The 15735-nt window shown below is 58.3% G+C and overlaps 2 protein-coding genes across 2 annotated transcripts; both read right to left on the reverse strand.

The window, feature by feature from the left end:
• Window positions 1-144: 144 nt before the first annotated feature.
• Window positions 145-12415, reverse strand: LOC134057436 (cytochrome c1, heme protein, mitochondrial). The gene is made up of 6 exons (XM_062514422.1): window positions 12339-12415; window positions 11165-11336; window positions 9745-9953; window positions 7437-7563; window positions 5772-5929; window positions 145-898 (listed from the first exon to the last, which is right to left on the reverse strand). Exons 2-6 carry the CDS (start codon window positions 11288-11290, stop codon window positions 871-873), a joined length of 648 nt encoding a protein of 215 aa, XP_062370406.1. The 5' UTR covers window positions 11291-11336; window positions 12339-12415; the 3' UTR covers window positions 145-870.
• Window positions 11379-15462, reverse strand: GPAA1 (glycosylphosphatidylinositol anchor attachment 1). The gene is made up of 4 exons (XM_062514421.1): window positions 15347-15462; window positions 14631-14824; window positions 13606-13773; window positions 11379-12439 (listed from the first exon to the last, which is right to left on the reverse strand). The coding sequence occupies exons 1-4, from the start codon at window positions 15395-15397 to the stop codon at window positions 12196-12198; spliced, it is 657 nt and encodes a 218-aa protein (XP_062370405.1). The 5' UTR covers window positions 15398-15462; the 3' UTR covers window positions 11379-12195.
• Between the last annotated feature and the right edge of the window lie 273 nt (window positions 15463-15735).

Genomic DNA, 15735 nt, shown 5'->3' on the forward strand with positions numbered 1-15735 from the left:
AATAACCGATCAATAACCGATCAATAACGGGGTCAGAACACATAGTCCTCACCCCCGTGCCTGTGGGATCAATAACTGATCAATAACCGATCAATAACCGATCAATAACCGATCAATAACGGGGTCAGAACACATAGTCCTCACCCCCGTGCCTGTGGGATCAATAACTGATCAATAACCGATCAATAACTGATCAATAACTGATCAATAACGGGGTCAGAACACGTAGTCCTCACCCCCGTGCCTGTGGGATCAATAACTGATCAATAACCGATCAATAACCGATCAATAACTGATCAATAACTGATCAATAACCGATCAATAACTGATCAATAACCAATCAATAACCGATCAATAACTGATCAATAACGGGGTCAGAACACGTAGTCCTCACCCCCGTGCCTGTGGGATCAATAACTGATCAATAACCGATCAATAACCGATCAATAACCGATCAATAACTGATCAATAACCGATCAATAACTGGTCAATAACCGATCAATAACCGATCAATAACCGATCAATAACTGATCAATAACCGATCAATAACCGATCAATAACCGATCAATAACTGATCAATAACGGGGTCAGAACACGTAGTCCTCACCCCCGTGCCTGTGGGATCAATAACTGATCAATAACCGATCAATAACTGATCAATAACCGATCAATAACCGATCAATAACCGATCAATAACGGGGTCAGAACACGTAGTCCTCACCCCCGTGCCTGTGGGATCAATAACTGATCAATAACCGATCAATAACTGATCAATAACTGATCAATAACTGATCAATAACCGATCAATAACTGATCAATAACCGATCAATAACTGATCAATAACCGATCAATAACTGATCAATAACGGGGTCAGAACACGTAGTCCTCACCCCCGTGCCTGTGGGATCAATAACTGATCAATAACCGATCAATAACTGATCAGTAACCGATCAATAAATGATCAATAGCTGATTAATAATGGGATCAATAATCGATCAATAATCGATCAATAATCGATCAATAACTGATCAATAAATGATCAATAACTGATCAATAACCAATCAATAACCAATCAATGGGAAGGAAGCTCCGAGGGGTTTGGGGGTTCCCCCCTTACACAAACCCCAAACCCGGAGATCCCGTGGGAACGGGTTCAGCACCCACAGATCCCAAACCCCAAATTCCCAAACCCCAAATTCCCAAACCCCAAATTCCCAAACCCAAAACCCCAAACCACAAATTCCCAGATCCCAAACCCCAAATTCCCAAATCCCAAACCCCAAATTCCCAAACCCCAAATCCCAAATTCCCAAACCCCAAATTCCCACCCAAACCACAAATTCCCAAATCCCAAACCCCAAACCCCAAATTCCCAAATCCCAAACCCCAAATTCCCAAACCCCAAATCCCAAATTCCCAAACCCCAAATTCCCACCCAAACCACAAATTCCCAAATCCCAAACCCCAAACCCCAAATTCCCAAATCCCAAACCCCAAATTCCCAAACCCCAAATCCCAAATTCCCAAACCCCAAACCCCAAATTCCCAAACCCCAAATTCCCAAATCCCCAAACCCCAAATTCCCAAACCCCAAATTCCCAAATCCCAAACCCCAAATTCCCAAACCCAAAAGCCCAAACCACAAATTCCCAAATCCCAAACCCCAAACCCCAAATTCCCAAATTCCCAAACCCCAAATCCCAAATTCCCAAACCCCAAACCCCAAATTCCCAAACCCCAAATTCCCAAATCCCCAAACCCCAAATTCCCAAACCCCAAATTCCCAAACCCCAAACCCCAAATCCCAAATCCCAAACCCCAAATTCCCAAACCCAAAAGCCCAAACCACAAATTCCCAAATCCCAAACCCCAAACCCCAAATTCCCAAATCCCCAAACCCCAAATCCCAAATTCCCAAACTGCAAACCCCAAATTCCCAAACCCAAAACCCCAAACCACAAATTCCCAAATCCCAAACCCCAAACCCCAGATTCCCAAATTCCCAAACCCCAAATTCCCAAATCCCAAACCCCAAATTCCCAAACCCCAAATCCCAAACCCCAAATCCCAAATTCCCAAACCCCAAACCACAAACCCCAAACCCAGACCCCAAACCCCAAACCACAAACCCCAAACCCCAAATTCCCAAACCCCAAATCCCAAATTCCCAAACCCCAAACCCCAAATTCCCAAACCCCAAATTCCCAAATCCCCAAACCCCAAATCCCAAATTCCCAAACTGCAAACCCCAAATTCCCAAACCCAAAACCCCAAACCACAAATTCCCAAATCCCAAACCCCAGATTCCCAAATTCCCAAACCCCAAATTCCCAAATCCCAAACCCCAAATTCCCAAACCCCAAATCCCAAACCCCAAATTCCCAAACCCCAAATCCCAAATCCCAAATTCCCAAACCCCAAACCACAAACCCCAAACCCAGACCCCAAACCCCAAACCACAAACCCCAAACCCCAAATTCCCAAACCCCAAATCCCAAATTCCCAAACCCCAAACCCCAAATTCCCAAACCCCAAATTCCCAAATCCCCAAACCCCAAATTCCCAAACCCCAAACCCCAAATCCCAAATCCCAAACCCCAAATTCCCAAACCCAAAAGCCCAAACCACAAATTCCCAAATCCCAAACCCCAAACCCCAAATTCCCAAATTCCCAAACCCCAAATCCCAAATTCCCAAACCCCAAACCCCAAATTCCCAAACCCCAAATTCCCAAATCCCCAAACCCCAAATTCCCAAACCCCAAATCCCAAATCCCAAACCCCAAATTCCCAAACCCAAAAGCCCAAACCACAAATTCCCAAATCCCAAACCCCAAACCCCAAATTCCCAAATCCCCAAACCCCAAATCCCAAATTCCCAAACTGCAAACCCCAAATTCCCAAACCCAAAACCCCAAACCACAAATTCCCAAATCCCAAACCCCAGATTCCCAAATTCCCAAACCCCAAATTCCCAAATCCCAAACCCCAAATTCCCAAACCCCAAATCCCAAATCCCAAATTCCCAAACCCCAAACCACAAACCCCAAACCCAGACCCCAAACCCCAAACCACAAACCCCAAACCCCAAATTCCCAAATTCCCAAACCCCAAATCCCAAATTCCCAAACCCCAAACCCCAAATTCCCAAACCCCAAATTCCCAAACCCCAAATTCCCAAATCCCCAAACCCCAAATTCCCAAACCCCAAATTCCCAAACCCCAAACCCCAAATCCCAAATCCCAAACCCCAAATTCCCAAACCCAAAAGCCCAAACCACAAATTCCCAAATCCCAAACCCCAAACCCCAAATTCCCAAATCCCCAAACCCCAAATCCCAAATTCCCAAACTGCAAACCCCAAATTCCCAAACCCAAAACCCCAAACCACAAATTCCCAAATCCCAAACCCCAAACCCCAGATTCCCAAATTCCCAAACCCCAAATTCCCAAATCCCAAACCCCAAATTCCCAAACCCCAAATCCCAAACCCCAAATCCCAAATTCCCAAACCCCAAACCACAAACCCCAAACCCAGACCCCAAACCCCAAACCACAAACCCCAAACCCCAAATTCCCAAATTCCCAAACCCCAAATCCCAAATTCCCAAACCCCAAACCCCAAATTCCCAAACCCCAAATTCCCAAACCCCAAATTCCCAAATCCCCAAACCCCAAATTCCCAAACCCCAAATTCCCAAACCCCAAACCCCAAATCCCAAATCCCAAACCCCAAATTCCCAAACCCAAAAGCCCAAACCACAAATTCCCAAATCCCAAACCCCAAACCCCAAATTCCCAAATCCCCAAACCCCAAATCCCAAATTCCCAAACTGCAAACCCCAAATTCCCAAACCCAAAACCCCAAACCACAAATTCCCAAATCCCAAACCCCAAACCCCAGATTCCCAAATTCCCAAACCCCAAATTCCCAAATCCCAAACCCCAAATTCCCAAACCCCAAATCCCAAACCCCAAATCCCAAATTCCCAAACCCCAAACCACAAACCCCAAACCCAGACCCCAAACCCCAAACCACAAACCCCAAACCCCAAATTCCCAAATTCCCAAACCCCAAATCCCAAATTCCCAAACCCCAAACCCCAAATTCCCAAACCCCAAATTCCCAAACCCCAAATTCCCAAATCCCCAAACCCCAAATTCCCAAACCCCAAATTCCCAAACCCCAAACCCCAAATCCCAAATCCCAAACCCCAAATTCCCAAACCCAAAAGCCCAAACCACAAATTCCCAAATCCCAAACCCCAAACCCCAAATTCCCAAATCCCCAAACCCCAAATCCCAAATTCCCAAACTGCAAACCCCAAATTCCCAAACCCAAAACCCCAAACCACAAATTCCCAAATCCCAAACCCCAAACCCCAGATTCCCAAATTCCCAAACCCCAAATTCCCAAATCCCAAACCCCAAATTCCCAAACCCCAAATCCCAAACCCCAAATCCCAAATTCCCAAACCCCAAACCACAAACCCCAAACCCAGACCCCAAACCCCAAACCACAAACCCCAAACCCCAAATTCCCAAATTCCCAAACCCCAAATCCCAAATTCCCAAACCCCAAACCCCAAATTCCCAAACCCCAAACCCCAAATCCCAAATTCCCAAACTGCAAACCCCAAATTCCCAAACCCCAAATTCCCAAACCCCAAACCCCAAATCCCAAATCCCAAACCCCAAATTCCCAAACCCAAAAGCCCAAACCACAAATTCCCAAATCCCAAACCCCAAACCCCAAATTCCCAAATCCCCAAACCCCAAATCCCAAATTCCCAAACTGCAAACCCCAAATTCCCAAACCCAAAACCCCAAACCACAAATTCCCAAATCCCAAACCCCAAACCCCAGATTCCCAAATTCCCAAACCCCAAATTCCCAAATCCCAAACCCCAAATTCCCAAACCCCAAATCCCAAACCCCAAATCCCAAATTCCCAAACCCCAAACCACAAACCCCAAACCCAGACCCCAAACCCCAAACCACAAACCCCAAACCCCAAATTCCCAAATTCCCAAACCCCAAATCCCAAATTCCCAAACCCCAAATTCCCAAACCCCAAATTCCCAAATCCCCAAACCCCAAATTCCCAAACCCCAAATTCCCAAACCCCAAATTCCCAAACCCCAAACCCCAAATCCCAAATCCCAAACCCCAAATTCCCAAACCCAAAAGCCCAAACCACAAATTCCCAAATTCCCAAACCCCAAACCACAAACCCCAAACCCAGACCCCAAACCCCAAACCCAGACCCCAAACCCCAAACCCAGACCCCAAACCCAGACCCCAAATCCCAAACCCCTCACCTGGCGTTGACGATGTAGCTCAGGTCGGGGGGCAGGGCTCCGTTGTTGGGTGACCCCAAACCCCAAACCCCAAATTCCCAAACCCCAAACCCAGACCCCAAACCCCAAACCCAGACCCCTCACCCCTCACCCCTCACCTGGCGTTGACGATGTAGCTCAGGTCGGGGGGCAGGGCTCCGTTGTTGGGTGACCCCAAACCCCAAACCCCAAATTCCCAAACCCCAAACCCCAAACCCCAAACCCAGACCCCAAACCCACACCCCAAACCCCAAACCCAGACCCCAAACCCAGACCCCTCACCCCTCACCCCTCACCTGGCGTTGACGATGTAGCTCAGGTCGGGGGGCAGGGCTCCGTTGTTGGGTGACCCCAAACCCCAAACCCCAAATTCCCAAACCCCAAACCCAGACCCCAAACCCCAAACCCAGACCCCTCACCCCTCACCCCTCACCTGGCGTTGACGATGTAGCTCAGGTCGGGGGGCAGGGCTCCGTTGTTGGCCGCCCGCGCGGCCTCGGCGTTGGGATAAGGTTTGGGAAAATAATCCGAGATCTTCCCGGGCCGCAAAAACATCTCCCCGTTCTCATCGGGGCCGTCCTGCACCTCCACCTGCGCAGGTGAGACAGCGACAGGTGTGGGACACAGGTGTGGGACACAGGTGAGGGACACAGGTGTGGGACACAGGTGTGGGACACAGGTGTGGGACACAGGTGTGGGACACAGGTGTGGGACACAGGTGTGGGACACAGGTGTGGGACACAGGTGTGGGACACAGGTGAGGGACACAGGTACAGCAGAGCCCCATGAACATCTCCCCGTTCTCATCGGGGCCGTCCTGCACCTCCACCTGCGCAGGTGAGACAGCGACAGGTGTGGGACACAGGTGTGGGACACAGGTGAGGGACACAGGTGTGGGACACAGGTGTGGGACACAGGTGTGGGACACAGGTGTGGGACACAGGTGTGGGACACAGGTGAGGGACACAGGTGAGGGACACAGGTACAGCAGAGCCCCATGAACATCTCCCCGTTCTCATCGGGGCCGTCCTGCACCTCCACCTGCGCAGGTGAGACAGAGACAGGTGAGACAGGTGTGGGACACAGGTGTGGGACACAGGTGAGGGACACAGGTGAGGGACACAGGTGAGGGACACAGGTACAGCAGAGCCCCATGAACATCTCCCCGTTCTCATCGGGGCCATCCTGCACCTCCACCTGCGCAGGTGAGACAGCAACAGGTGAGGGACACAGGTGAGACAGGTGAGGGACACAGGTGTGGGACACAGGTGTGGGACACAGGTGTGGGACACAGGTGAGGGACACAGGTACAGCAGAGCCCCATGAACATCTCCCCGTTCTCATCGGGGCCGTCCTGCACCTCCACCTGCGCAGGTGAGAGCGACAGGTGAGACACAGGTGAGGGACACAGGTGAGGGACACAGGTGTGGGACACAGGTGTGGGACACAGGTGTGGGACACAGGTGTGGGACACAGGTGTGGGACACAGGTGAAGCAGAGCCCCATGAACATCTCCCCGTTCTCATCGGGGCCGTCCTGCACCTCCACCTGCGCAGGTGAGACAGCGACAGGTGTGGGACACAGGTGTGGGACACAGGTGAGGGACACAGGTGTGGGACACAGGTGTGGGACACAGGTGTGGGACACAGGTGTGGGACACAGGTGTGGGACACAGGTGAAGCAGAGCCCCATGAACATCTCCCCGTTCTCATCGGGGCCGTCCTGCACCTCCACCTGCGCAGGTGAGACAGCGACAGGTGAGGGACACAGGTGTGGGACACAGGTGTGGGACACAGGTGAGGGACACAGGTGAGGGACACAGGTACAGCAGAGCCCCATGAACATCTCCCCGTTCTCATCGGGGCCATCCTGAACTTCCACCTGCGCAGGTGAGAGCGACAGGTGAGACACAGGTGAGGGACACAGGTGAGGGACACAGGTGAGGGACACAGGTGAGGGACACAGGTGGGAGGTGAGGAACACAGGTGGGACACAGACACGGGTGAGGGACACAGGTGAGGGACACGGGTGAGGGACATTAGGGGGTGACACCGGGGGTTCAGGTGACACCTGGGGGGTGACACCTGGGGGCTGTCACCTCCTCTGCCAGCGCCTTGGCCTCGGCCTCGGTGTGGGTGACACCGATGAGATTGCGGAACGCCACGAACTCCATGGAGTGACAGGCGGAGCACACCTGGCGGTACACCTGGAACCCCCTGCGGACACTGCGGGGACAGGGACCCCAAAATCACCCCAAAAAAATCACCCCAAAAACACCTGGAACCCCCTGCAGGTACAGGGACCCCAAAAATCACCCCAAACACACCTGGAACCCCCTGGGGGGACACAGAGACCCCAAACCCCCCTCCCCAGGACCCCCCAAGCCCACCCCAAATTCCTCCCTCATCACCTGGCGTGGTCCAGGTTCCCCAGACCCTTCCCAAAATTTCCAAAGACCCCCCCAAAAATCTCCCCTCCCCCCAATTTTTCCTCAAATCCCCCCAATTTTCCCCCCAAAAAAATCCCTCCAGGACCCCCCCCAAAAAAAACCCCTCCAGGACCTCCCCAAATTCCTCCCGGCACCCCCAAATTTCCTCCCCCCCCTCCCCTCCCCATACCTGGTACATTCCAGCACCCCCCAATCCCCCCCCAGCACTCCCAGTGCCCCCCAGTGCCCCCAGTTCAATCCCTGCCCGTACCTGGCGTGTCCCAGCACTCCCAGTGCCCCCAGTTCAATCCCTGCCCGTACCTGGGCACTCCCAGTGCCCCCAGTTCAATCCCTGCCCGTACCTGGCGTGTCCCAGCACTACCAGTGCCCCCCAGTGCCCCCCAGTTCAATCCCTGCCCGTACCTGGCGTGTCCCAGCACTACCAGTGCCCCCCAGTTCAATCCCTGCCCGTACCTGGCGTGTCCCAGCATTCCCAGTGCCCCCCAGTTCAATCCCTGCCCGTACCTGGCGTGTCCCAGCACTCCCAGTCCCCCCCAGTTCAATCCCTGCCCGTACCTGGCATGTCCCAGCACTCCCAGTGCCCCCCAGTTCAATCCCTGCCCGTACCTGGCGTGTCCCAGCACTCCCAGTGCCCCCCAGTTCAATCCCTGCCCGTACCTGGCGTGTCCCAGCACTCCCAGTGCCCCCAGTTCAATCCCTGCCCGTACCTGGCGTGTCCCAGCACTCCCAGTGCCCCCCAGTTCAATCCCTGCCCGTACCTGGCGTGTCCCAGCACTCCCAGTCCCCCCCAGTTCAATCCCTGCCCGTACCTGGCGTGTCCCAGCACTCCCAGTCCCCCCCAGTTCAATCCCTGCCCGTACCTGGCGTGTCCCAGCACTCCCAGTGCCCCCAGTTCAATCCCTGCCCGTACCTGGCGTGTCCCAGCACTCCCAGTGCCCCCAGTTCAATCCCTGCCCGTACCTGGCGTGTCCCAGCACTCCCAGTGCCCCCAGTTCAATCCCTGCCCGTACCCGGCGTGTCCCAGCACTCCCAGTGCCCCCAGTTCAATCCCTGCCCGTACCCGGCGTGTCCCAGCACTCCCAGTGCCCCCCAGTTCAATCCCTGCCCGTACCTGGCGTGTCCCAGCACTCCCAGTGCCCCCCAGTTCAATCCCTGCCCGTACCTGGCGTGTCCCAGCACTCCCAGTGCCCCCCAGTTCAATCCCTGCCCGTACCCGGCGTGTCCCAGCATTCCCAGTGCCCCCCAGTTCAATCCCTGCCCGTACCTGGCGTGTCCCAGCACTCCCAGTGCCCCCCAGTTCAATCCCTGCCCGTACCTGGCGTGTCCCAGCACTCCCAGTGCCCCCCAGTTCAATCCCTGCCCGTACCTGGCGTGTCCCAGCACTCCCAGTCCCCCCCAGTTCAATCCCTGCCCGTACCTGGGCACTCCCAGTGCCCCCCAGTTCAATCCCTGCCCGTACCTGGCGTGTCCCAGCACTCCCAGTGCCCCCAGTTCAATCCCTGCCCGTACCTGGCGTGTCCCAGCACTCCCAGTCCCCCCCAGTTCAATCCCTGCCCGTACCTGGGCACTCCCAGTGCCCCCCAGTTCAATCCCTGCCCGTACCTGGCGTGTCCCAGCACTCCCAGTGCCCCCAGTTCAATCCCTGTCTGTACCTGGCGTGGTCCAGCATTCCCAGTGCCCCCCAGTTCAATCCCTGCCCGTACCTGGCGTGTCCCAGCACTCCCAGTGCCCCCAGTTCAATCCCTGCCCGTACCTGGCGTGTCCCAGCACTCCCAGTCCCCCCCAGTTCAATCCCTGCCCGTACCTGGGCACTCCCAGTGCCCCCCAGTTCAATCCCTGCCCGTACCTGGCGTGTCCCAGCACTCCCAGTGCCCCCAGTTCAATCCCTGCCCGTACCTGGCGTGTCCCAGCACTCCCAGTCCCCCCCAGTCCCCCCCAGTTCAATCCCTGCCCGTACCTGGCGTGGTCCAGCGCCGCCAGGGCCCCCCCGTGGCTCCAGGGGAAGTTTGGGGGGTGCAGCTCCAGCTCCCCCGCTCTCAGGGGGCCCCCCCCGAGCGACAGAGCCAGGGACAGGGACCCCCCCCCCGCCAGCACCCCCAGAACCGCCAGGGCCCAGCGGGACCGGGAACGGAACCGGGAATGGCCCGGGAAGGATGACAGGGACACCTGGGGGAGGGACAGGGACAGGGTTAGGGACACCTGGGGGAGGGACAGGGACAGGGTTAGGGACACCTGGGGGAGGGACAGGGACAGGGTTAGGGACACCTGGGGGAGGGACAGGGACACCTGGGGGAGGGACAGGGACAGGGTTAGGGACACCTGGGGGAGGGACAGGGACAGGGTTAGGGACACCTGGGGGGGGGGGGGACACGACAGGGACACCTGGGGGAGGGACAGGGACACCTGGGGGAGGGACAGGGACAGAGTTAGGGACACCTGGTGGGGGATGGACAGAGTTAGGGACACCTGGGGGAGGGACAGGGTTAGGGATACCTGGGGGGGGGGGGGACGGGGACACCCGGGGGGGTCAGGGACACCTGGGGGAGGGGAGACACGAGGGATCCAGAGGCACCGAGGACCCCAAAACTCCGGGGGGAACAAAAGCAATGATGGAGTCCCGGGAATAACGGGAACGGCGGGAATGGCGGAATTACCGGGAACACGGCGAAGGGCGGGCAAAGGACACCGCAAAGGGTAGGGCGGGACACACCGGGAACACCGCGGGGAAAAGGGGGGAGCAGCTCCGGGGGACCCGCGGAGAACGGGAGGGGACAGCGGGAGGGGCTGGGGTGGGAACCGGGGGTACCGGGAGAGGGAAAGGAGCTCCCCGGGAAGGGATGGGGGGCACCGGGAGAGGGAAAGGAGCTCCCCGGGAAGGGATGGGGGGCACCGGGAGAGGGAAAGGAGCTCCCCGGGAAGGGATGGGGGGCACCGGGAGAGGGAAAGGAGCTCCCCGGGAAGGGATGGGGGGCACCGGGAGAGGGAAAGGAGCTCCCCGGGACGGAATGGGGGGCACCGGGAGAGGGAAAGGAGCTCCCCGGGACGGAATGGGGGGCACCGGGAGAGGGAAAGGAGCTCCCCGGGACGGAATGGGGGGCACCGGGAGAGGGAAAGGAGCTCCCCGGGAAGGGATGGGGGGCACCGGGAGAGGGAACGGAGCTCCCCGGGAAGGGATGGGGGGCACCGGGAGAGGGAAACGAGCTCCCCGGGACGGAATGGGGGGCACCGGGCACCGCGGCTGGGGTGAATCGCGTCCCTTGACCAGGTCCCAGGCCCCGAGGCCGCGCCGTGACCGGAGCGCGGCTCTGAGGGGTCGGCCCCGGACCCCCGCCCCGCCGCCCGCCGTGACCTTCCCGCAGCGCTCGGGCCGCGCTCACCGTGCCGGGGCCTCCATCGGGGCAGCCCCGCGGGAGCAGCAGCGTGCGGGGAGCGAGGCCGGGCCCCGGCGGGCCCGGGAGGCGCCGCAGCCCCGGCAGGCCCCGCAGGCCCCGCAGCGCCGCCATCACCGAGGTCGAGGGGACGCGCCGCGACGCCCCGGAAATGACGTAGCTGGAAGGAGGAAGTGACGTCACGAACACGCATGAGCAGATAGGGGGTTCAGCTCTTTTATTGCGGCTCCCCCTGGCGGAGGGCGGGAAACGCACATAGGGATAGGCCACGCCCCTCCATAAAAACCACGCCCACAAAAAACCAGAGCCACGCCCATCAATAAAAAGCCCCGCCCCCTCCCAATTGCCCCAGTTTGGGGTCCCGGTGCGGGGCAGGGGCACAGAGAGGGCACCCCGGGGCTCTGTCCGTCAGTCTGTCCCTGGCTCTGTCCCTCAGTCTGTCCCTGGCTCTGTCTGTCTGTCTGTCCCTGGCTGTGTCCGTCTGTCTGTCCCTGGCTCTGTCCGTCACTCTGTCCCTGGCTCTGTCCATCACTCTGTCCCTGGCTCTGTCCGTCTGTCTGTCCGTGGCTGTGTCCGTCTGTCTGTCCCTGGCTCTGTCCGTCTGTCTGTCCGTGGCTGTGTCCGTCTGTCTGTCCGGGGGTCTGGGGGGGTCCCTGGGCCCCTCCAGGGCTGTCACTGTCCAGGGGTCCCTCTGTGGGACTGTCCGTGGGTCTGTCCCTGCTGGAGATCTGTCCGTGTGTCCGTCCCCATGTCCGTGTGTCCATCCAGGTGTCCATCCCTGTGTCTGTGTGTCCATCCAGGTGTCCGTCCAGGTGTCCATCCCCGTGTCTGTGTGTCCATCCACGTGTCCATCCAGGTGTCCATCCCCGTGTCTGTGTGTCCATCCACGTGTCCATCCAGGTGTCCATCCAGGTGTCCATCCCTGTGTCTGTGTGTCCATCCAGGTGTCCGTCCAGGTGTCCGTCCAGGTGTCCGTCCAGGTGTCCGTCCGTGTGTCCGTCCCCCCGCGTGTCCGTCCGTCACTTCCAGAAGAGCACGTTCCAGAGCAGCAGCCAGCAGGGGTAGGCTCCCAGGCAGAGCAGGGGGCTCAGGTGTGCCCCGTGCAGGTGTTCCTGCAGCAGCCCCTGGCCCAGCGCCCCCAGGAATCGCTGCCAGGCCTCACCTGGCCCCGCCGGGGCCTCCAGCAGCTCCCGCTCCAGCAGCACGGCCAGGAACAGCGACAGCGCCGGCGTGGTGAGCACCAGGAGGATGGCCAGGGGTAACCTGGGACAGGTGAGACACGGGGGGACAGGTGAGACACGGGGGTTAGGGAACACCTGAGAGCACCTGGGAGCACCCAGGGACCCCCCAGGAACAGCGACAGCGCCGGCGTGGTGAGCACCAGGAGGATGGCCAGGGGTAACCTGGGACAGGTGAGACACGGGGGGACAGGTGAGACACGGGGGTTAGGGAACACCTGAGAGCACCTGGGAGCACCCAGGGACCCCCCAGGAACAGCGACAGCGCCGGCGTGGTGAGCACCAGGAGGATGGCCAGGGGTAACCTGGGACAGGTGAGACACGGGGGGACAGGTGAGACACGGGGGTTAGGGAACACCTGAGAGCACCTGAGAACACCTGGGACCATCTGTGAGCACCCAAGAGCATCTGAGACCACCAGGTGCCACCTGAGAACACTTGAGAGCACCTGGGACCACCTGAGATCACCTGAGAGCATCTGAGAATACCTAGGAGCACCCTGGGACCACCAGGAACCACCTGAGAGCACCTGGGACCACCTGAGAGCACCTGAGAGCACCCAGAGATCACTGGGGACCCCCACAGCCCCCTCCTCACCTGTGTCCAAGGCATCTCACCTGTCCCCCCAGATCTTACCTGTCCTGTGTTACACCTGTCCCGTGTTACAACTGTCCTGTGTCTCACCTGTCCAGTTACACCTGTCCTCTCTCACCTGTCCTGTGCCTCACCTGTCCCCCCCATGTCTCACCTGTCTCCCCAGGTCTCACCTGCCCCCCCCAGGTCTCACCTGTCTCCTCTCACCTGTCCCCCCATGTCTCACCTGTCCCCCCCATGTCTCACCTGTCCCAGATCTCACCTGTTGCCCCCAGGTCTCACCTGTCTCCTCTCACCTGTCCCCCCCATGTCTCACCTGTCCCCCAGGTCTCACCTGTTGCCCCCAGGTCTCACCTGTCTCCCCCATGTCTCACCTGTCCCAACTCTCACCTGTCCCCCCCAGGTCTCACCTGTCCCCCCAGATCTCACCTGTTGCCCCCAGGTCTCACCTGTCTCCCCCCAGGTCTCATCTGTCTCCTCTCACCTGTCCCCCCCATGTCTCACCTGTCCCCCCCCAGATCTCACCTGTTGCCCCCAGGTCTCACCTGTCTCCTCTCACCTGTCCCCCCCATGTCTCACCTGTCCCCCAGGTCTCACCTGTTGCCCCCAGGTCTCACAGCGGCTGCGGGGGGCACGAGGGTGACCCCGAGCAGGAATCCCAGGGAGAAGTTGAGCAGGGCCAGGCAGGTGAGGAGCAGGGCCAGGGCCAGCAGGGCCAGCAGCTTCAGCATCATCCAGGTGCGCTGGCCACCACCTGAGAGCGCCCTGGGGACAGGGACACACCTGTGTCACACCTGTCACACCCATGTCACACCTGTGTCACACCTGTCACACCCGTGTCACACCATCACACCTGTGTCACACCTGTGTCCCCCTGTGTCACACCTGTCACACCTGTGTCACACCTGTGTCACACCTGTGTTACACCATCACACCTGTGTCCCCCTGTGTCACACCTGTCACACCTGTGCCACACCTGTGTCACACCTGTGTCACACCATCACACCTGTGGCACACCTGTATCACACCTCTGTCACCTGTGTCACACCTGTCACACCCGTGTCACACTTGTGTCACACCTGTGTCACACCATCACACCTGTGTCACCTCTCACACCTGTGTCCCCTGTGTCACACCTGTCACACCTGTGTTACACCTTTGTCGCCCAGTGCCACACCTGTGTCACACCTGTGTCATCCCATATGCCTTTAGGGACCCCAGACCCATTTCAGGACCCCAGACCCATTTCAGGACCCCAGACCCATTTCGGGACCCCAGACCCATTTCAGGGACCCCGTACCTGTGGGTGCTGTGGGGCAGAGCCATCCCGGCCACGTAGATCCCGATCAGGGCCAGCACCCAGAGACCCCAAACACCCCCAGACCCATTTCAGGACCCCAGACCCATTTCAGGACCCCAGACCCATTTCGGGACCCCAGACCCATTTCAGGGACCCCGTACCTGTGGGTGCTGTGGGGCAGAGCCATCCCGGCCACGTAGATCCCGATCAGGGCCAGCACCCAGAGACCCCAAACACCCCCAGACCCATTTCAGGACCCCAGACCCATTTCAGGACCCCAGACCCATTTCGGGACCCCAGACCCATTTCAGGGACCCCGTACCTGTGGGTGCTGTGGGGCAGAGCCATCCCGGCCACGTAGATCCCGATCAGGGCCAGCACCACGGCCTCGGCCTCGCCCACCGGGAAGTGCTGGGTGGCCACGGCCTGACCCCGAACGGGCAACAGGTACAGGGCACCCCCCGCACCCCAAGAGACCAGAACGGGGGGCACCAGGTACAGCAGGGACCCTCGGGGCTGCAATGGGGTACAGGGGTCAGGATGGGGCTACAGGGGGGGTCAGGATTGGGGTACGGGTCAGGATTGGGGTACGGGGTCAGGATTGGGGTACGGGGTCAGGATGGGGGTACAGGGGGGGTCAGGATGGGGGTACGGGGTTAGGATTGGGGTACAGGGGTCAGGATGGGGGTACGGGGCCAGGATTGGGGTACGGGGTCAGGATGGGGGTACGGGGGGGGTCAGGATTGGGGTACGGGGTCAGGATTGGGGTACAGGGTCAGGATGGGGGTACGGGGGGTCAGGATTGGGGTACAGGGTCAGGATTGGGGTACGGGGGGTCAGGATTGGGGTACGGGGTCAGGATTGGGGTACGGGGGGTCAGGATTTGGGGTCCCAGGGGTCGGGATTTGGGGTCAGGATTTGGGGTCCCAGGGGTCGGGATTTGGGGTCTCAGGGGTTGGGATTTGGGGTCAGGATTTGGGGTCCCAGAGGTCGGGACTTGGGGTCAGGATTTGGGGTCAGGATTTGGGGTCCCCTCACCTCCCCCGCCGGGGGGTCCCCATCCCCCTCCTCACTCCGGCTCAGCCTCATCCACAGGTCCAGGGCGTGGGGGAGGGGTCAAGGAAAGAGCCGGGACCCCCAAACCCCAACCCCCCCTGGGACCCCCAAACCCCCAGATTTCCCCATTTCCCCCATTGAATTCCCCATTAAATTCCCCATTTCCCCCATTAAATTCCCCATTAAATTCCCCATTAAATTCCCCATTTCCCCCATTAAATTCCCCATTAAATTCCCCATTAAATTCCCCATTAAATTCCCCATTAAATCCCCCATTCAATTCCCCATTTCCCCCATCTCTTCCCCCATTAAATTCCCATTTCTCCCCCATTTCCCCATTAAATTCCCCATTTCCCCCATTAAATTCCCCA

The sequence above is a fragment of the Cinclus cinclus genome, unplaced genomic scaffold (assembly GCF_963662255.1).
Source record: "Cinclus cinclus unplaced genomic scaffold, bCinCin1.1 SCAFFOLD_324, whole genome shotgun sequence".
NCBI classification, from domain to species: Eukaryota; Metazoa; Chordata; class Aves; order Passeriformes; family Cinclidae; genus Cinclus; species Cinclus cinclus.